A 22,640-nucleotide genomic window follows, 5' to 3' on the forward strand; every position below is an offset into this window, starting at 1 on the left:
TCATCAGCAAAACATAAGGCCGCTGAAAGGTTGGCCAACCCCCGGGCCTGCTGTTCAGGTAGAACTTTGAGGACCTGTTTAATATGGTCTCTCAAGTATTGACAGACCCCGATCGCTGCCACTGCAGGTTGAGCTACTGAAACCGCTAAGGAAAAAATATTTTTTAACAGGGATTCCATCTTTTTATCAATTGGATCCCTGAGCATCTGAGCATTGTCGACAGGACAAGTCACTTTTATTTACGGAGGAAATGGCGGTGTCAACTGCCGGTATACCCCACATCTTTCTAAACTTTTCCTCCATAGGATAAAGTGTTGAAAACTTTTTAGGCGGAAAAAAACGTTTATCTGGGTGATCCCACTCAGAATAAATGAGATTTTCTAGTAAATTATGAAGAGGAAAAGCATGTGTTGTTTGAGGAGGCTTCAGTGAACCCAAAGAAGAGGAGGGTTCTTTAACTGACTCAGATACGGGCAACTTAAATGTGGAGCGGACCAATCCAGCAAGAATTTGCACTAACACCTTCTCATCCTGAGAAGCTGAAGAGGGTCCCTCTCCACTTGATTCCTCAGAAGAGGAATCATCAGTCCCATCACGATCCTCTGAAAGGGAGTCCTTTCCTTTTTCCCAGAGTTTCTCTGCTTGAGGGTCCTGGGTAACAGAGGAAGACCTAGTGCGCTTTCTTCCACCGAGTGAAGATGCGATTAAGGCCATTAGTCTTTCCTCTAGTCCATTAATGGTTGAGGAAAAAGCCTCCTGCGTAATGTATACAGGGGCTGAAGTGCCAGAAGCAGATGCAGCCCCTGACCCCGACGGCTCTCCCTGGCCAGCCATCCCAGGTCCTTCAGGGGGGGAAGGTGCTGCAGAAGGGGGTCCTCAGAGCCTGAGGGAGATCCCCTGGAGCCTCTGGTTTTTGGGGTATTTGTACCTCTTCTACCCATAGTGCAAAGCAACAAGGTGAAGGTATCACACAAATGAAACACTGACTGCTGAGTGATGTAGTACAGCAACTGCCGCTGCTACCAATGCCCAGTCTAGTGTTTCTAAGTAAATGCTGCCTGGGAGAATGCCTGTGTCCCACCTTACATGCGACCATCAGCTCTGTGTCCCTCCATAGGCTGTGTGCACCTGGAAAAGTGTGCTCTTTATAGCCTGTGTAGCCGGCGATGTGGGCGTCAAAGCACGCCGGACGTCGCATTAAAGCTCCGCCCCCTCCTCCGACCACCCCTCCCGCCCCCCTCCTCGTTTTTTTTTCAAAAACGTGCGCTTTCCCGCACGATCCTTGGGACAAGCATAGACGGGAGGCTGGGATGGAGGAGAGAAAGAGAGAGGCTGGCAGATGAGGAACCTGCCGATAGTAGCGGCGGCGGTGGCGGTAGCGCAGTATACTACCGCTTTTCAGGCCACCCCGGCCCCCCTAAATCTCGGGGGAGATATCCCTGAGGAAAGAGCCCCCCCATCCCATCCTACCTGGAACTCGGCTTAGAGGAGGGCACAGCGTGGACACTGAGATAGACAGATCAAGCATGAGAAGGTATGTGCTCTTGGCAGCTCCCGGTGATGACAATAGGCATAGCATACATTTACTTAAAGGAGAAACTTACTAGAATTAAAAAATTCGGAGGAATCTCCCTTACCTTATCCAGCTGCAGGGTTCTGTTATACAGACCCAATCTTCACATCTCACGGTGGGCTCCATTTGGAAAACCTTCAGAGACAGGGGCCCCCTAGAAAAGGAGGATCCACAGTTCTGGGCCCGTAAAGCACCCCGCCAGGGATATGGCTAGAAAAACCAAATACTGGATCCCGGGGTCCAGCTCTCTAAAAAGAGAAGCGTTACAGGTAAAACCTCGTTTCTTCGGACACGAGGCCCGGGTACCATTCAATTTGGCCTAAAAAAGCACTTTGAATGGATCCGGTTGCATGGCTTGCCCCAGTATAGGATATCCCTTTGGAGCTTTAGCACAGCACATCTTATTCGTGACCAACACCTAAGACACTGGCGAAAAAACTGAGGTATCCCCAGTAGGGGTAGGGGTTATATAGGTGGTTGAACTTCCTGTCTAGGGTGTGACCAGTGTCCAATCACCTTGTGATACCCATATAACCCATCAGTAATTACTGAGGCTCTGTGTCCCATGATGTACGAGAAAGAAATACAGGTGATCAGGTAAATCACATAGTTTGTGCCAAAGTTAATGTATTGCTGTATAATGAACTTTTCATCTGTGGCTGTGCCAACAAAAGTTTTACCCAAAAGACACAAATTACAGTACCTACAAGTTTCTGTATTACAAGGGTAACTTCCTGGATAGAAGAGCCAGGTGGGTTGGCATTTTGTAGATGAGAAAAGACTGGGTGATAGTGCAGTCCCTAATGTGGGCGCACTTTGGCTAGAAAAATGGCAACCTGCTTGCAATATCCTATTTAAATCATTTATCTGTATACATTACTGGCAGATTCTTTTTTATTATTCTTACTATTTGATGATATTCTTGGGAAAATTTAGTTACAAACGTAATAGGTTTGCCTGTTCTTCTATTTCTAGAGTTGTAAGGTTTATAAGGTTTATTCTTATTTTTATACTGTCTCTTGGTTTTAGGCTTATCTGACAGTAATTCCTCTCTGTCCATTATCAAAACCCTTTCCAGTCCTTGGTGTATAACAGATGTAAGGAGGACTCCGCTGATGGGGACACAGATGTAAGGAGGGGCTCTGCTGATGGGGACACAGATGTGAGGAGGACTCCGCTAATGGGAACACAGATTTGAGGAGGGACTCCCCTGCTGGGGGCACCTGATGTAAGGAGGGGCTCTGCTGATGGGGACACAGATGTAAGGAGGACTCCGCTGATGGGGACACAGATGTAAGGAGGGGCACTGCTGATGGGGACACTGATGTAAGGAGGGGCTCTGCTGACGGGGACACTGATGTAAGGAGGGCTCCGCTGATGGGGACACTGATGTAAGGAGGGGCTCCGCTTATGAAGACACAAATGTAAGGAGGGGCCCTGCTGATGGGGACACTGATGTAAGGTGGGGCTCCACTGATGGGGACACTGATGTAAGGAGGCCTCCGCTAATGAGAACACAGATGTGAGGAGGGACTCCGCTGCTGGGGGCACCTGATGTGAGGAGGGGCTCTGCTGATGGGGACACAGATGTAAGGAGGACTCCGCTGATGGGGACACAGATGTAAGGAGGGGCTCTGCTGATGGGGACACTGATGTAAGGAGGGGCTCTGCTGACGGGGACACTGATGTAAGGAGGGCTCCGCTGATGGGGACACTGATGTAAGGAGGGGCTCCGCTTATGAAGACACAAATGTAAGGAGGGGCCCTGCTGATGGGGACACTGATGTAAGGTGGGGCTCCACTGATGGGGACACTGATGTAAGGAGGACTCTGCTGATGGGGACACCGATGTAAGGAGGGGCTCCGCTGATGGGGACACAGATGTGTGGAGGACTCCGCTAATGAGAACACAGATGTGAGGAGGGACTCCGCTGCTGGGGGCACCTGATGTAAGGAGGGGCTCTGCGGATGGGGACATTGATGTAAGGAGGACTCCGGTGATGGGGAAACAGATGTAAGGATGGGCTCTGCTGATAAGGACACTGATGTAAGGAGGGGCTCCGCTGACGGGGACACTGATGTAAGGAGGACTCCAATGATGGGGACAACAGGAGCGGATCCAGGGGGGGGCAATGGGGCAATTGCCGGTGGGCGGCTCTGTAGGTGAGAGAACCGGCGGACGGCTCCACGGGGGAGAGACAGCGGGCTGGTCCGGCGGCTCAGTTGGTGAGGGCGTGGATGAGCAGCTGTGCGGCTCGATGTGTGAGCGTGCTGCTGGCCAATCAGGGAGCCGGCGGGCGGGGGAGCAGAGGGATGACATCATCTCTCACCTCCCGGCGCCCACCCTGCATCCCTGCAGTTCCCCCCTCACTGTGCAGGCAGCGATGGCAGCAGAGAGATTACATCATCTCTCTGCTGCCTGAGAGGTATTCTGCTGCCTGACTCTGGGACACAAGAGACCACCTTAGCAGGAAAGTGACAGAGCAAGTGACTGTCAATCCACAATGTGTGGCAGGTGACTTGACAATCTGCTTCTGGTGACAGGCGACGTGGCAAGTGACAATCTGCATCTGGTGACAGGCGACGTGGCAAGTGACAATCTGCATCTGGTGACAGGCGACGTGGCAAGTGACAATCCGCATTTGGAGGCAGGTGACGTGGCAAGTGACAATACACATTTGGTGGCAGGCGACGTGGCAAGTGACAATCTGCATCTGGTGACAGGTGACGTGGCAAGTGACAATCTGCATCTGGTGACAGGTGACGTGGCAAGTGACAATCTGCATCTGGTGACAGGCGATGTGGCAAGTGACAATCCGCAACGTGTGGCAGGTGACGTGGCAAGTGACAATCTGCATCTGGTGACAGGCGACATGGCAAGTGACAATCTGCATCTGGTGACAGGCGACGTGGCAAGTAACAATCTGCATCTGGTGACAGGCGACGTGGCAAGTGACAATCCGCAACGTCTGGCAGGTGACGTAGCAAGTGACACACTCGGGGCTCCCACTGATTATGCATTATGGTGAGTTAAACTATTTAATTTTTTATAACAATTTAATAATAGTAATAATGCGCTTCAATCATCCTGACACCATAACAACTATGGTGCCGTGATGATTGAAGAGCCAACACCAGCCATTTCCCCGATAGATTTAACCCAAAAAAATATATTTTCTGGCAGTGCCCCTCCCGAGACTAGACTCTGGATCCGCCCCTGGGGGACACTGATGTAAGGAGGGGCTCCGCTGATGGAGACACAGATGTAAGGAGGGCATCCGCTGATGGGGACACAGATGTAAGGAGGGGCTCCGCTGATGGGGACACTGATGTAAGGAGGGGCTCCGCTGAAGGGGACACTGATGTAAGGAGGACTCTGCTGATGGAGACACAGATGTAAGGAGGGGCCCCGCTGATGGGGACACAGATGTAAGGAGGGGCTCCGCTGATGGGGAAACAGATGTGAGGAGGGCTCCGCTGATGGGGACACAGATGTGAGGAGGACTCTGCTGATGGGGACACAGATGTAAGGAGGGACTCCGCTGATGGGGACACAGATGTAAGGAGGACTCCACTGATGGGGACACAGATGTAAGGAGGGACTCCGCTGATAAGAACACAGATGTAAGGAGGGACTCCGCTGATGAGGACACAGATGTTAGGAGGGCTCCGCTGATGGGGACAATGATGTGAGAAGGACACCGCTGATGGAGACACAGATGTAAGGAGGGGCTCCGTTGATGGGGACACAGAAGTAAGGAGGGGCTCCGCTGATGGGGAAACAGATATGAGGACGGACTCCGCTGATGGGGACACAGATGTGAGGAGGGCTCCGCTGATGGGGACACAGATGTGAGGAGGACTCTGCTGATGGGGACACAGATGTAAGGAGGGACTCCGCTGATGGGGACACAGATGTGAGGAGGGCTCCACTGATGGGGACACAGATGTGAGGAGGACCCCGCTGATGAGGACACAGATGTAAGGAGGGGCCCTGCTGATGGGGACACAGATGTGAGGAGGACTCCGCTAATGGGAACACAGATGTGAGGAGGGACTCCGCTGATGGGGACACTTGATGTAAGGAGGGGCTCTGCTGATGAGGACACAGATGTAAGGAGGACTCCGCTGATGGGGACACAGATGTGAGGAGGACTCCGCTGATGAGGACACAGATGTAGTGAGGAGGACTCCGCTAACGGGAACACAGATGTGAGGAGGGACTCCGCTGCTGGGGGCACCTGATGTAAGGAGGGGCTCTGCTGATGGGGACACAGATGTAAGGAGGACTCCGCTGATGGGGACACAGATGTAAGGAGGACTCCGCTGATGGGGACACTGATGTAAGGAGGGGTTCCACTGATGGAGACACAGATGTAAGGAGGGGCTTCGCTGATGGGGACACAGATGTAAGGAGGGACTCCGCTGATGGGGACACTGATGTAAGGAGGACTCCGCTGATGGGGACACCAATGTAAGGAGGGGCTACGCTGATGGGGACACAGATGCGAGGAGGACTCCGCTAATGGGAACACAGATGTGAGGAGGGACTCCGCTGATGGGGACACCTGATGTAAGGAGGGGCTCTGCTGATGAGGACACAGATGTAAGGAGGACTCCGCTAATGGGAACACAGATATGAGGAGAGACTCCGCTGATGGGGACACCTGATGTAAGGAAGGGCTCTGCTGATGAGGACACAGATGTAAGGAGGACTCCGCTGATGTGGACACAGATGTAAGGAGGGGCTCTGCTGATGGGGACACTGATGTAAGGAGGGGCTCCGCTGACAGGGACACTGATGTAAGGAGGACTCCGCTGATGGGGACATTGATGTAAGGAGGGGCTCCGCTGATGGGGACAATGATGTGAGAAGGACACCGCTGATGGAGACACAGATGTAAGGAGGGGCTCCGTTGATGGGGACACAGAAGTAAGGAGGGGCTCCGCTGATGGGGAAACAGATATGAGGACGGACTCCGCTGATGGGGACACAGATGTGAGGAGGGCTCCGCTGATGGGGACACAGATGTGAGGAGGACTCTGCTGATGGGGACACAGATGTAAGGAGGGACTCCGCTGATGGGGACACAGATGTGAGGAGGGCTCCACTGATGGGGACACAGATGTGAGGAGAACCCCGCTGATGAGGACACAGATGTAAGGAGGGGCTCTGCTGATGGGGACACAGATGTGAGGAGGACTCCGCTAATGGGAACACAGATGTGAGGAGGGACTCCGCTGATGGGGACACTTGATGTAAGGAGGGGCTCTGCTGATGAGGACACAGATGTAAGGAGGACTCCGCTGATGTGGACACAGATATAAGGAGGGGCTCTGCTGATGGGGACACTGATGTAAGGAGGGGCTCTGCTGACGGGGACACTGATGTAAGGAGGATTCCGCTGATGGGGACACTGATGTAAGGAGGGGCTCCGCTGATGGGGACAGTGATGTAAGGAGGACACCGCTGATGGAGACACAGATGTAAGGAGGGGCTCCGTTGATGGGGACACAGAAGTAAGGAGGGGCTCCGCTGATAGGGAAACAGATATGGGGAGGGACTCCGCTGATGGGGACACAGATGTGAGGAGGGCTCTGCTGATGGGGACACAGATGAAAGGAGGTACTCCGCTGATGGGGACACAGATGTAAGGAGTAATCTGCTGATAGGGACACAGATGTAAGGAGGGACTCCGCTGATGGGGACACAGATGTGAGGAGGACTCCGCTGATGGGGACACAGATGTAAGGAGGGACTCTGCTGCTGGAGGCACCTGATGTAAGGAGGGGCTCTGCTGGGGGCACCTGATGTAAGGACGGACTCCGCTGGGGGCACCTGATGTAAGGACAGACTCTGCAGGGGGCACCTGATGGCATCTGGTGGCAGGCAACGTGGCAGGTGACACGCTCGGGGCTCCCACTGATACCGCATTATTGTGAGTTTTATATTACAATGTAATAATAGAAATCATGTGCTTCAATCATGCTGACACCATAACAACCATGGTGCCAGGATAATTGAAGCGCTAACACCAGTTGTTTGAAGTATCTTTATCTGCTGATTGTTAAACTTTCTGGAATACACATATTTCTATTGTTGTGTAGGATCTGGGCCTGCTGTCCCTCCATCTCTCTCTCCCTCTCTCCCTCTCTCCCTCCCATCTCAGACTCTAACCATGCCCCCTTAGAGCCATGTCCCTTTAAGCCACGCCCACTATTTTGCTGAAACCACACACATTTTTCGCTATGCCAAGTCTACAAACGAATTATAATAAGTGGTGTGGCTTATGAGAAGTGGGATGGGTCGAAAAGGAAGGGCGTCCCATCCTAAAACCTCACCAGCCGCCACTGGAAGTAGAGAAGTTGTCCTGGTCTGTGGTGTCATCAGAGTTGTTGGATACTAAATTGATTACAGACTGACACAGACAGGAAGTTTCACAAATCTGGTATTGCTGGCACTAACCAAGCTTGTTCTACAAATAAATTTTTGCACTTCACCTTAATGGCAGCTTCCATGGCTTGAATCAAGATCATGTGAGCTGGTGTGGGGAGAGTTCTGGTTACTGCTGGGCTGGACAGTGATCGGTGCTGCTGTGTGCTGAACTTTCTCTGCCATCTCTGCCCACCCCTACTGCTGCTCAAACTGTGCAAACCTCGATCTAGCCAGGCACACTTTAACAGCATCCAAACCTGTCTGGACACTGGCATAGCCGCAGAGAGGAGGGGCACAGTGTGCACAGGTACAACCTCAGCCCAGTGTGCGAGCTGTAGCGGAGTGTCGGCCATGAAGTGGTGTGACAGCCAGATTGCATGTAATGAGCTTAGGGCCGGATGCCCCCCCTCCCTCCTGACAAAACTCCGCCCACCCCTCCCGGCCCTGTCCGCCTGTCACTTAGACAGAGGATCAAGCGGCCGTACTCCATTCGGCTGTTTGGGCTGCTCTGTCTGTGGCTGAGTGACAGGCCCAGCCGGGAGATCGCCCGTGCTTGCGGGTGACCGGGAGCCCGCAGTCAAATGCGGGAGAATCCTGCGACTCGCGGAAGACTTGGGATGTCTGTGTATATAAACCTTATTTTGTATGTATTACTGTTATCTGTACCTCATCATCTTTTCATTTATTGCCTTTTACTGAATTTGTTCTACTTTCCTCAAAATATAGATCATTATTGAGGCTCATACCTGCTTCCTTTTCCTTGGTGACAACAGTTCTTAAACAGTTGTCATAGGGGTAAAAGGCTGCCTGTCCCTGATATAAACTACAAATCATCCAGCCAACGCATGTCTGACCAGATTCACTCCCTAATACGCATAGACCGGATTGTCAATGTTCATCCTCCTCCTCACTTCTCCTGTTGACAACACTCTGTGGGTGATGGGATATGTCGTAGAGACATGTGGATGAATTTGAAAGTGTACCCTAGGGTTGCCACCTGTCTGGGATTTACCCGGACAATCCAGGTTTTGGATCATGTATCCAGGTTTCAGTCTGCCTGAAACCCAGACACACTTTATTCAGAGGCTCGGAGCAGGGCTTGACAGGAGGGTCAGGGGGCACATTACTATTCTCTTAGGAACATCAGAAGGTGTGCCAAGTCTGTTATCTTATAGTGCAGGGGTAGGCAACCTGAGGCCCTCCAGCTGTTGCAGAACTACAAGTCCCATCATGCCTCTGGGAGTAATTGTAATGCCGCGTACACACGGTCGGACTTTCCGGCATACTTGGTCTGGCGGACCAGAGTGTGCCGGACAATCCGCCCGTGTGTAGGCACCGGCGGACTTTTTCCCAAAAGCCCGCCGGACCTAGATTTGAAGAAAGTTCTAAATCTTTCCGCCGGACTCAGTTTCGGGCGGAAAGTCCGCTCGTGTGTGTGCTGGTCCGACGGAAAGCCCGCTCGTGTGTAGGCTGGTCCGACGGACCAGATACAACACGAGGGCAGGGTATTGCATCTCACGCTCGCTACAATAGGAAAAACACATTTTCCTATTGCGGCGAGCGCGGGGCATACCAGGCCCTTAGGTCTGGTATGGATTATAAAGGGAAGCCCCTACGCCGAAAAAAACGGCGTGGGGTCCCCCCTAAAATCCATACCAGACCCCGATCCGAGCACGCAGCCTGGCCGGTCAGGAAAGGGGGTGGGGACGAGCGAGCGCCCCCCCCCTCCTGAACCGTACCAGGCCGCATGCCCTCAACATGGGGGTGGGTGCTTTGGGGGAGGGGGGCGCCCTGCGCCCCCCCCCCCCCCCCAAAGCACCTTGTCCCCATGTTGATGAGGACAAGGGCCTCTTCCCGACAACCCTGGCCGTTGGTTGTCGGGGTCTGCGGGCGGGGGCTTATCGGAATCTGGGAGCCCCCTTTAATAAGGGGGCCCCCAGATCCCGGCCCCCCACCCTATGTAAATGAGTATGGGGTACATGGTACCCCTACCCATTTACCTAGGAAAAAAGTATAAGTAATAAAACACACTACACAGGTTTTTAAAATATTTTATTAAACAGCTCCGGGGGGGGGGGGATCTTCCTCCGGCTTCGGGGGTCTTCTTCCGGCTTCGGGGGTCCCTCCGCTTCATCTTCTCCCGGCGTCCGGTTGGTTCTTCTCCGCTCTCTTCTCCCGGTGCTCCTGTTCTTCGGCCGGCTCCTCTGCTGTCTTCAATTAGCTCTCTTGCCAGCAGAGGTCCGGACTTCTGGGCTTCTGGGCTTCTTCTCTTCTCTTCTCCAGATGTTGACACGACGCTCTCTCCTGCTGGACTGCTCTCCGAGGGCTGCGTTGTGACTTATATAGGCGGAGACCCCGCCCCCTTTTGATGTCACAGTCCCTGGGCATGCTGGGACTGTGACGTTTTAGGGGGCGTGGTCACTGGGTGATGTTGACCACGCCCCCTAAAACGTCACAGTCCCAGCATGCCCAGGGACTGTGACATCAAAAGGGGGCGGGGTCTCCACCTATATAAGTCACAACGCAGCCCTCGGAGAGCAGTCCAGCAGGAGAGAGCGTCGTGTCAACATCTGGGGAAGAGAAGCCCAGAAGCCCAGAAGCCCAGAAGCCCAGAAGTCCGGACCTCTGCTGGCAAGAGAGCTAATTGAAGACAGCAGAGGAGCCGGCCGAAGAACAGGAACACCGGGAGAAGAGAGCGGAGAAGAACCAACCGGACGCCGGGAGAAGATGAAGCGGAGGGACCCCCGAAGCCGGAAGAAGACCCCCGAAGCCGGAGGAAGATCCCCCCCCCCGGAGCTGTTTAATAAAATATTTTAAAAACCTGTGTAGTGTGTTTTATTACTTATACTTTTTTCCTAGGTAAATGGGTAGGGGTACCATGTACCCCATACTCATTTACATAGGGTGGGGGGCCGGGATCTGGGGGCCCCCTTATTAAAGGGGGCTCCCAGATTCCGATAAGCCCCCGCCCGCAGACCCCGACAACCAACGGCCAGGGTTGTCGGGAAGAGGCCCTTGTCCTCATCAACATGGGGACAAGGTGCTTTGGGGGGGGGGGGGCGCAGGGCGCCCCCCTCCCCCAAAGCACCCACCCCCATGTTGAGGGCATGCGGCCTGGTACGGTTCAGGAGGGGGGGGGGGGGCGCTCGCTCGTCCCCACCCCCTTTCCTGACCGGCCAGGCTGCGTGCTCGGATCGGGGTCTGGTATGGATTTTAGGGGGACCCCACGCCGTTTTTTCGGCGTAGCGGGGTTCCCCTTTATAATCCATACCAGACCTAAGGGCCTGGTATGCCCCGCGACGGGGCTAGTAAGGTGTCAATCTCGCCGATAAAAGCGGCAAGATTGACATCCTTTTCTAGTCCCGTCGCACCTGAGTCACGTTCAAAATGAACGGACTTGTCCGTGTGTGGGCAAGTCCGTTCATTCTGAAAGTCCGCCGGAACTCCGGCGAAAGTCCGTCGGAAAGACGGGCGGACTTAGCCCACCGGAAAGTCCCGGCGTGTGTGGGCAAGTCCGTCCGTTTTAAAGTCCGGCGCACCTGGCGGACAAAGTCCGTCGCAAAGTGTGCCGGACCAAGTAGGATAGAAAGTCCGCTCGTGTGTACGCGGCATAACTGCCAGCTTTGCAATGCCTCATGGGAAATGTAGTTCCACAACAGCTGGCGGGACCCAGGTTGCCTACCCCTGCTATACTGTATACTAAAAAAAATTGCCTGTGCACCATTAAAATGTTTGGGTTTGGCTAGAAGAAAAAGTGGCAACCCTAGTGTATTCGTAGCTGAAATGTGGATGCATGATACAGGAAATACTAATTCTAATGTGCACAGAGGTATGTTTTTCACAAACGAAATACCATGTTTGTGAGATGTTTGGAGAAATCTTTATTGAAGTAAAGGGGGAATTTAGTGTACTAATCAAAATTTTGTGAGTAACGTTTACCTCTGCTTTAGTCTGCACTCTGCACTTCTGGCCTGCTGCAGTTGTCACGGTAACTGCAGCTTTGGCCAGCAGGTGGCAGCACACTGCAGATCATTCCCAGCACTACAAACGTGTTCTGACAGAGATTCGCACCCTGAGGGAGGACTCCAGACTCCATTCATAAAAGAGAATAAAAAATATAGAATGTAAGTAAAAATCTCAAACATGAGGAAAAGTACACAATACAGGTTATATAGATTTGTCATATACTAGTAAACCTAAAATCAAAGTCATTTTATTTCATAAATTAACAATGCATAATTCTAATTTTTAAAACCTGGCTCTGTCTGTACAATAACCAGCTGATTGACTCTAGTGGAGTGAAGAGGAGTATTGCTATATGTCAAAATGTTAGCCTGCTTTATGCAATGGTTGTGTACAGGAAATGTACCCATCGGCAGAGGCTATCCGCCCCCTGGATCGCTCTTCAAAGAGGAAAACACGTGTAAACAAAGCCCTATGAACACCACTTGTAGAAAGAAGTACATAAAACATAACAGGGGGAATTCAATAAAGCTGTTGCGCCACCTTTCTGGCATTAATTCCTCTTGTTAATGTATCGCACCACATTCAAAATAAAGTGCCAACAGTTCATATCTTAGGAAAAGGGAGCTTATTAAAGTGTTTACTAAACCCAGGACCCTGCATTCACTATATCTGGTCTCCCACAGCACGCAGAACATGGGAATGCAATTATTTTAGTAAATATAAACTGCTAAATACCTTTTCTCATCAGCAGTATATAGCAGTCTTGTGACTATCAGTGCCCAGCCAAGCACTGGTCAAAGCTTGTAGGAGGAGTTTTCATTCTCCTCTGACTGTCCTATGAGGTTGCATGACCTCTGACCCTCTGTCTGGACAGTGTTGATTGGCCCTGAGCTGATCACATGCACAAAACTCACTAGCAATACACACAAAACTGAGCATGTGCAGAGTGCCCCAATGGCTCTGTTCTGTCAGCAGATTGATTGGAGACAGTGAAAGAAGGTGAGGATCAGAGAAGACAGGATCAAACAGCCTTTTTACACAATGCAGAGGATTAACCCCTTAGGTTCCACAGTGAGTGTAATAAGCATGCTTTACTGCATATACACACTGAATTTACTGTTGTGGACTTAGTAAAACTTTAAGACCAAAGCTACCAACAGTCACGGCTTTCCCGGGACATTCCCGGGAAACTGACTGTTGTCCCGTGGAGAGTTTGTCCCAGCGAGAATCACGAGAAATGCTCTATTTTCCAGGAAGCAGCCAGCCTAGCACCGGGGTAACATATAGGTTAACAGGAGAGCTTTTTTTCAGATTCTCCCCCAGCCTCCTCCTCTCCAATAAACTTAGCATGCAAGGAGGCCAGGGGGCGCTTGCCTGTCAGTGATTGGCCTGATGCGGAGAGGGGGCATGGCTAACCTCGGAGAGGTAAAGATGAATATGGCAGTCTGACTAGAGCTGAACTGCATGTGTGTGTATCCAAGCAGAGGCATGGTTCTACCCTGCAGTCAGGGCTCTCTCTGCAGCTCTCTGGGTTTTTTTTGTGGGGAGGGGGGAGCAGTCTCTTTTGTCATGTCTGCAGTCTCTTGTGTCATGTCATCAGTTTATTGTCATGTGATCAGTCTCTTGTGTCATGTGATCAGTCTCTTGTGTCATGTGATCAGTCTCTTGTGTCATGTCATCAGTTTATTGTCATGTGATCAGTCTCTTGTGTCATGTGATCAGTCTCTTGTGTCATAGGATCAGTCTCTTGTGTCATGGGATCAGTCTGTTGTGTCATGGGATCAGTCTGTTGTGTCATGGGATCAGTCTGTTGTGTCATGGGATCAGTCTGTTGTGTCATGTGATCAGTCTCTTGTGTCATGTGATCAGTCTCTTGTGTCATGGGATCAGTCTCTTGTGTCATGGGATCAGTCTCTTGTGTCATGTGATCAGTCTCTTGTGTCATGTGATCAGTCTCTTGTGTCATGTCATCAGTTTATTGTCATGTGATCAGTCTCTTGTGTCATGGGATCAGTCTCTTGTGTCATGTGATCAGTCTCTTGTGTCATAGGATCAGTCTCTTGTGTCATGGGATCAGTCTGTTGTGTCATGGGATCAGTCTGTTGTGTCATGTGATCAGTCTCTTGTGTCATGGGATCAGTCTCTTGTGTCATGGGATCAGTCTCTTGTGTCATGGGATCAGTCTCTTGTGTCATGGGATCAGTCTCTTGTGTCATGTGATCAGTCTCTTGTGTCATGTGATCAGTCTCTTGTGTCATGTCATCAGTCTCTTGTGTCATGTCATCAGTTTATTGTCATGTGATCATACTCTTGTGTCATGTGATCAGTCTCTTGTGTCATAGGATCAGTCTCTTGTGTCATGGGATCAGTCTCTTGTGTCATGTGATCAGTCTCTTGTGTCATGGGATCAGTCTCTTGTGTCATGGGATCAGTCTCTTGTGTCATGGGATCAGTCTCTTGTGTCATGGGATCAGTCTCTTGTGTCATGTGATCAGTCTCTTGTGTCATGTGATCAGTCTCTTGTGTCATGTCATCAGTCTCTTGTGTCATGTCATCAGTTTATTGTCATGTGATCATACTCTTGTGTCATGTGATCAGTCTCTTGTGTCATAGGATCAGTCTCTTGTGTCATGGGATCAGTCTCTTGTGTCATGTGATCAGTCTCTTGTGTCATGGGATCAGTCTGTTGTGTCATGGGATCAGTCTGTTGTGTCATGGGATCAGTCTGTTGTGTCATGTGATCAGTCTCTTGTGTCATGGGATCAGTCTCTTGTGTCATGGGATCAGTCTCTTGTGTCATGTGATCAGTCTCTTGTGTCATGGGATCAGTCTCTTGTGTCATGGGATCAGTATCTTGTGTCATGTGATCAGTCTCTTGTATCATGTCCGCACACTTTCTGGCCATCTCCTGTATCTGTTTGATGGGATCTGCCTGGTGGGATGGTGTTTGGAGTATCTTTATCTACTGTTTGTTAAACGTTCTGGAATACACATATTGCTATTGTGGTGATCTGGGCCGGATGTCCCTCCATTCTGCTTTCTTTCCTTTTTTTCCTTCCTTCTCTCTCCTTCTTTCCCTATCTTATCCTATTTTTTTCTTTCTCTCCCTCCATCCCTCTTTCTCCCTTTGTTTTGTTCTCTCTCCCTCCCTCTTTCTTTCCTTTTCTCTTTCTTTCCTCCTTTGTTTCCTTCTTTTTTTTTCTTTCATCCTCAAACTATATTTAACCACACCCCCTTTAAGCTATGTGCAATATTTAGCATAGTTTAAACCACACCCATTTTTTCATGCACCACATTTTTCCTCTCCCTCTAGACCACACCCACAAATGAATGCCCTGCCCCTAATTAACTCAATACCCTGCCTACAGACTAAAAAAGTGTATTGAATTTTTTTTTAAATGTTGGCAACTATGTAAGATTAGCTCTTTTTTGGCGTACAGAGAGAGAAACTGGCACAGACAGATTTTGCATGTGTCAAATTCAAGTGGAAGATGTACAGGTACATGGATTTGGAACATTGTGCACCACTATTAGAACACATGAGATATACACTCACAAAATTTGTCTGCGCCGGTCTTTATGAATTCTAGGGGCCATGTATTTACCAGCGTCAGGAAAATTGGAAGCAGCTAAAATGTATACAAGGTGTATGATGTACTCTGTCTAGCGTACAACTGGCATTGAAACCCCCTGACATTACCACACAATGGCAATTTAATGTGTTTGGAACCTGTCAGCCATTTTAAAACTTTAACACTAATGCCCTGTACACACGGTCGGACATTGATCGGACATTCCGACAACAAAATCCTAGGATTTTTTCCGACGGATGTTGGCTCATACTTGTCTTGCATACACACGGTCACACAAAGTTGTTGGAAAATCCGATTGTTCTGAATGCGGTGACGTAAAACACGTACGTCGGGACTATAAACGGGGCAGTAGCCAATAGCTTTCGTCTCTTAATTTATTCTGAGCATGCGTGGCACTTTGTGCGTCGGATTTATGTACACACGATCAGAATTTCCGACAACGGATTTTGTTGTTGGAAAATTTTATAGCAAGCTCTCAAACTTTGTGTGTCGGAAATTCCTATGGAAAATGTGTGATGGAGCCTACACACGGTTGGAATTTCCGACAACAAGGTCCTATCACACATTTTCCATCAGAAAATCCGACCGTGTGTACAGGGCATTAGGGCTTGATTTACTAAAATTGGAGAGTGCAAAATCTGGTGCAGCTCTGCATAGAAACCAACCAGCTTCCAGGTTTTTTTTGTCAAAGCTTAATTGAACTAGTTGAAGTTAGAAGCTGATTGGCTACTATGCACAGCTGCACCAGATTTTGCACTCTCTAGTCTCATGCTGGCCATACACTATACGAAAAATCGGCTGAACACATTTTCGAAAAACGAACGTTCGACCGTGACCGCAAACGATCGTGCCATCATGTAATGACCAATGAATCGTTCAGTGGACATAAATAAATAATTTTTTGTTCGTTTTTTTACATATACCTAGTGCAGACAGTTCGGACGGGAAACACATAACCTTGCAATTTATCGTACGTTCGGCAGAAATTTTCCAAACTTGCCGTTCGTTTTTTTCCACAAAAACGTCACAAACGATTGTCAATTTGTGCCCATTAACTGGTCGAAAAACGAACGAAGTGTCTATATGAACGATTTTTCGGCCGATTTTTCGTATAGTGTATGGCCAGCATCAGTAACTCAACCCCTAAATGTCCTTCCTAAATACAGGGATACTAAGGAAAGCGTCTTTTAAGTGCCCCTGCTGTTTACTGGTGAATTTTATGTACACTGCAGTATGTCTGCAATTCACTCGTGTGTATGGGTAGCCTTAGGGCCTTTTCACAATGCTCCAATGAAAAAACACAAATGCATTTTTGATGCGTTTCAAGCGTGTTTTCTGGTTGGCTAACATGCACCTGTGGAACATGGACATGTGACTCAAAAAGCACATCAAAAATGCAGCCACGGTCCATTTTTATGTATTTTTGACGAGTTTTCTATCCATTTCAATGGGGAGATGTGTTTTTAGTGCACTTTTGAAAAGTGCACCAAAGATGGAGCATGCAGGACCTTTTGAAATGCACTGCACCCACAGCACATTCGCGTGAAGAGCGTTTTTCTTGTGCTTTTAGCAAGGTAAAAACGCAGCAAAAATGCGTCAGTGCGAAAGGACCCTTACAGCTCAGTGGCTGGTATCACTTGATGCTTAGCATTGCCCTTTGGGCTGGTTTTTACAGCAGAACACTGCAGTAACATGCAGTAAAGTGCACATTTTGCAGCGCTTTACTTTAATGCACAGTACCCAACAATCCTTCATTTTGAATGGCATTCCAAGCACCTTGCAAATGCACCTCAGTGTACGTGCCATTCAGTGTACCACAATTTAAAGATGGGACCCATGTTGAATAAAACAAGATTACAGCCTGTGTAAAATGAACATTATCCCTGTGCTGGCAGATCTTTTTATCATTTGTAAACTAGATTTGAACACTGTTTGTCCTAGCATAGGGCTAAAGACCTAGAAGCTCGCCTTCTGCATTGAATGTCGATGAGAGAAACTCAGTCAGTGGACAGAGTTTCCTCTCATTTAAACTTATTCAGAATAGCCCTGCTCTAAACAAACTTTTAATTATTTTGTTAAATAGTTGTAAAGGCTGAATGTTTTTTACCTTTATGCATTCTATTCATGAAGATAAAAAACCTTTCGAGTGCTACGCCCCCCCCCCCCCCCCTAATATTTACCGAACCCCAAACTCTATGCAGGACAAGAGAAGCAGCTTTCCTGACTCTCTGCCTTCTCAATGGCTCAGAGACAGCAACGGAAGTCGTTGGCTCCTGCTGCTGTCAATCACAGTCATAGAAGAGGAAGCGGGGGCAGGCTGAGCCCTGTTCTGAGTGTCTAACGCCGCGTATACACGACCGGACTTTACGGCATACTTGGTCCGGCGGACCGGAGTCCGTCGAACAATTCGCTTGTTTGTGATTTCCAGCGAACTTTTTTTCCCCAAAAGTTCGACGGACCTAGAAATGAAACATGTTTCAAATCTTTCCGACAGACTCGAGTCCGGTTGAAAAGTCCGCTTGTCTGTATGCTAGTCCGACGGACAAAAACTGACGCTAGGGCAGCTATTGGCTACTGGCTATGAACTTCCTTATTTTCGTCCGGTCGTACGTCATCACGTACAAATCCGTCAGACTTTGGTTGATCGTGTGTAGGCAAGTCCGTTCATTCGGAAAGTCCGTCATAAAGTCTGTCGAAAAGTCAGCGGGCAAAGTCTGCCGTAAAGTCCGCTCAGCTCATGAACTAGCATGCCGTTTGCTTTGGGGGAACTCGTGGTGGTGGTGGTGGGGGGGGAGCCCAGAGTGCCGGCAGGGGACCTGAGAAGAGGAGGATCGAGATTGATCCATGCAAAACCATTGCACAAAGCAGGTAAGTATAACATGTTTGCTATATAAAAAAAAAAAAAATAGCCTTTAGCAAGCCTTTAAGTATGCTATTAAAAATGTGAACTTATAACAAACATATAATCGGGGTTTCTTAAATTAGACGTTAAAAGTGTAAATAAGCTATAACATGGATCTGTACTTTATTTAAGTTTTTATAAAATACCTTCATCATCAAGAAAAGTTTATTTTGTGCCAATTTCTGAATTGGTTTTATGTTCTAAGACTTGATGTTCCATAACGCCATGGTTATGCCTTACCATTCTACTGTCCATAGAAACTGACATATTTGACTGGTAAAGGCACCCAGTAACACAGCAAGTGTTCAGTTTCAAATGCCACTTTATGTATTGACATACCGCCTTAAACCCAGTCCAGTCTGTCTGGACAGTATAGTCACTTGCTGGCCTGGCACCATCCACAGGCATCTGAACTCTCCAATAAGATACAGATGTTGAATCCACCACAATTTACTTCCGATAATTGTAGTACAGAGGATGTTTTTCCAGTCTTTTGAAGTGTAAAAAGACAATGCCTTCTTTAGGACCTCCCTCTGCAAAGTGCTATCACTGACTAAGGGAACATGGAAGAAAAGGGGAGGGTCTAGTTAGGACTGAACTAACACTAAAAAGGAGAGGAGGGCAGAGGAAGAAACCAAAATCACATAGTAAACAAATTTATAGTGGCCCAAAGCCGTCAATAAATGTCAACATGCTACTGAACCATATTAACCTGACATAGTTCAATACAGCACATAAAAAGTACATGTAAGCATGGCACAACAGTGAATCTAAATGAAAAAGCTGTTCAGAGGTGCAAGCAGAGGGCAGTGTAGACTGAGAGAAGAGAATGATGCCTGGTGCTGGGACGAGGTGCAGGAGGTACAACAGCAGTGGCCACCCAATGACTAGAGAAGGAGGATGCTCAACCAGCAAGAAGTGGTGGATAGAATGGCAATGGCAGATGGAGTGGCAGAGAAAGCAGTGAACAGTCAGCACTGGAGATAGGCCATCACAGAGATCTGTTTGCCATAATGAGCAATTTGTTGTGCATACTTGTACATTATTGCAACCCCCCTCCTGAAGTATAGGCAGTATGACCTATTTTCACATATACTGTATTTGTGTTTGAAAATGTTTAATGAAAATGATAATGCATTAAACAAGATCCCATGAAGCTGCTTCATTCCATTCTTTAGTAAATCAAATGCGTGATATTTAAATATGTCCTTCTACTAGATGGCTGATCCAGAATCTGATAAGCCAAGCAGTGAAGATGTGCTAAAGATACTGCAAGATCTGAATAAGGATCTGGAACAGTTGTTAGAGCAAATGGAGAAGGTATCAGGTAAAATATATAAGCTGAGTATGTCCATGCTTGAAAGATGATCATTGAATGCCATTACTTAACACAGAAATGAATCCTTGAAAGTAATTGTAGAGCAGTGTATTATTATTTTCATCAGATACTTGTAATATTGCATAAAGATTTAATAATGGCCCAGATATTGCCAAAGAATGCTCACTGACTTAGAACTATAGTCCACTTGAGTAGAGGGACGTTTTTCTTGTCCTGAAAAGTAAAGCACAAACCGCACTCCACCTTGCACTTTGGAAGGTGGCACCTTTGCATCTGTTACTTCACCACCTCTATTGCTCATAGATGAACAAATATTTCCCAGAAAACAATGGACCAGCTGTGATCTACTCTCTGAAGAAAGTGTTGTGGTCCACCACAATCTACTTTACAATTTGTCCAGTGGTACCTGTATCATTAGTTATTATTCTCTTCTCATTTAAAAGAGGGAAGGATATCACACACCAGAGAGTTTCCAACAAACTATTATTATAAGGGTGTGCGGCACTACTCCTAAATAAAGTGCTCAAATGGACTCATAAAATAAAAATAAAGTGCTCAGTGACCTCACTCCAAATATGTAAACTGCACACATAAATTCCTATAGAAAAAAGATCACATAATGAGATATGATACATAAAAAACACAAGAAGTGCATGCTTGTGAATATGTTCAAATAAACAAAATAAATATATAAAGTTCATATGCTTCAAAAAAAGGCGCTTAGTGCTGCAAAATTCATAAATCCAGTGCTTCAAATGCAACACTCAGTGCTCCCCTCCTTTGTTTCCACACTCGCCAGAGCAATGTAAAATCAACTTTGCATAAGACCAAACAGCTTCTCCTTTAACTGTCCCTGTTGTTCTAATTTGGATGGGCAAAGTTCCCTCTATAATCATTAGTACGCCATACATACATGTACAGGGAAATATAAATCAGGCAACATCCCATAGCGTGATTCCATTTATTACATAGTTACATATAGTAAGTCAGGTTTAAAAAAGACACACGTCCATCGAGTTCAACTAAAAAAAAAAAAATTACAATCCCATATACACAAACCTATACCCACAGTTGATCCAGAGGAAGGCAAAAAAAAAAAAACAGCAAAGCATACTCCAATTTGCTACAGCAGGGGGAAAAATTCCTTCCTGATCCTTCGTGAGGCAATCGATTTTCCCTGGATCAACTTTACCTATAAAGGGCACTTTCACACTGCCAGCACCCGGGTGTCAGCGGTAAAGCCCCGCTAACGGACGAAAAAAGGGTTAAAAGCTCCGGCAAAGCGGCGCTGCTCATTGATTTCAATGGGCAGGGGCGCTGTAGGAGGGGTGTATACACCCCTCCTACAGTGCCTCAAAGATGCTGCTTGCAGCGCAACGCTCCAGTGTGAAAGCACTCAGGCTTTCACACTGGAGTGAGAGGAGAGGCGCTTTACAGGTGCTTTACAGGAGCTTTGTAGGCGCTATTTTAAGCGCTATAGCGCCTGTAAAGCGCCTCAGTATGAAAGGGGTCTAAATGTCATTATCCAGTTTATTATGTACATATTATGAAAGAATTCAGGCCAAATTACAATATAATTAAAAATATACAAATAGCTACTCACAATATAAAAATGCTCCCATTACACAAGCTTTATGCGCATATACATCCAGCAAACAATCTGCGTTCCACAGTCTGGAACCCCACAGATGGAAGTGACGCCAGCAAGCCTCGCCAGAGCTTTCTGGCGTCGCTTCCGTCTGTATGGATTCCGTCTGTATGGTTCCGGACCATGGAATGCAGAATGTTTGCCAGGTGTATATGCTGTACTATTACTATATGCTCACTACTGTATCAGGGAAAAGAAAGTGCATGTAAGGGGGTTTGAATCAGAGAAAGAGCTCATTAATGTGATGGTGAAGGTGAGGAGTGAAGCTGGGCCTCTCTTAGCAATGTCCTGGGAGTTTTCCAGTCAGGCTTCATGAGGTACGTAAATGACCTATACCTATAGCGGTTTTAGTCAAAGCTGCTCAGCTTGTTTTCATCCACGTCCCTTATCTGCATTGGCAGTTTTTTGGTAAAGTTGAACTATGCCTTCTCTGAATCTCTGGCATTGTTGTTAAAACAGGTGGAAATGCTGCCAACTCTCTCTCCCTTTTTCTAAACGGTGTTGATTATTTTTGGAGAGATACTCCCAAAAGAAACTCGTGTTCAAAGGGATGCAGATCCTGCAACTTTCCTCATTAAAGCCCTACAGGTACAACACCTGATTGATAATTATAAAACCACTCCCATACAGATTCACTCTACACATGGACATAGACAAACAAACAGCCATTTCTTCAGAATAGCAAAGAATCTGCAACAAAGTTTGTTAAAATCCCTGCAATATACAGAGATCACCCAGAGGGGAATGTTTTTTCTCAACAAAAACTATCCTTTTCATTGATAAAAGAAGAACTCTATGTTTGCATATTGTAAAATTGCATTAACCAAAAACGTACTTTACGTAAATAGCACTGCATAAACCAATGTGCGTCTTGTGCTTACTATTAGTTGACGCTACATGGATGGCTTATGACCTGGTGACTACACGCAGCAATCCTGCTCTGAATGAACAAATGAAGAGACTCAATGAAGCTTTTCAGAAATGCCTGATCGAGGTGGATACAACTTGGAAGGAGATGCTAGAGCAAGCCAAGCAGGCATCATAGTCAGAATGCTATAATGACAATACCTCAGTTTTTTTTCTCAAAAATGCATAGTTTATATTTAGCAAATCCATGACTCAAAAGGATTTAAAGCTCATTCCATTATTTTAAAGTTTATACACTTGACAATATGCCACTACA

At 47.9% G+C, this 22,640-nt stretch overlaps 1 protein-coding gene across 1 annotated transcript in view; it reads left to right on the forward strand.

The window, feature by feature from the left end:
* SYCE3 (synaptonemal complex central element protein 3) overlaps positions 1–22,640 on the forward strand; it is a 97,505-nt gene extending 74,865 nt beyond the window's left edge. Inside the window, exons 2-3 of the mRNA XM_073595166.1 lie at positions 19,689–19,797; positions 22,345–22,640. Coding sequence (XP_073451267.1) covers positions 19,689–19,797; positions 22,345–22,502 — 267 coding nt within the window. The 3' untranslated portion in view covers positions 22,503–22,640. The remainder of the gene's footprint in view (positions 1–19,688; positions 19,798–22,344) is intronic.

This window comes from Aquarana catesbeiana, linkage group LG08, assembly GCF_042186555.1.
Source record: "Aquarana catesbeiana isolate 2022-GZ linkage group LG08, ASM4218655v1, whole genome shotgun sequence".
Lineage (NCBI taxonomy): Eukaryota > Metazoa > Chordata > Amphibia > Anura > Ranidae > Aquarana > Aquarana catesbeiana.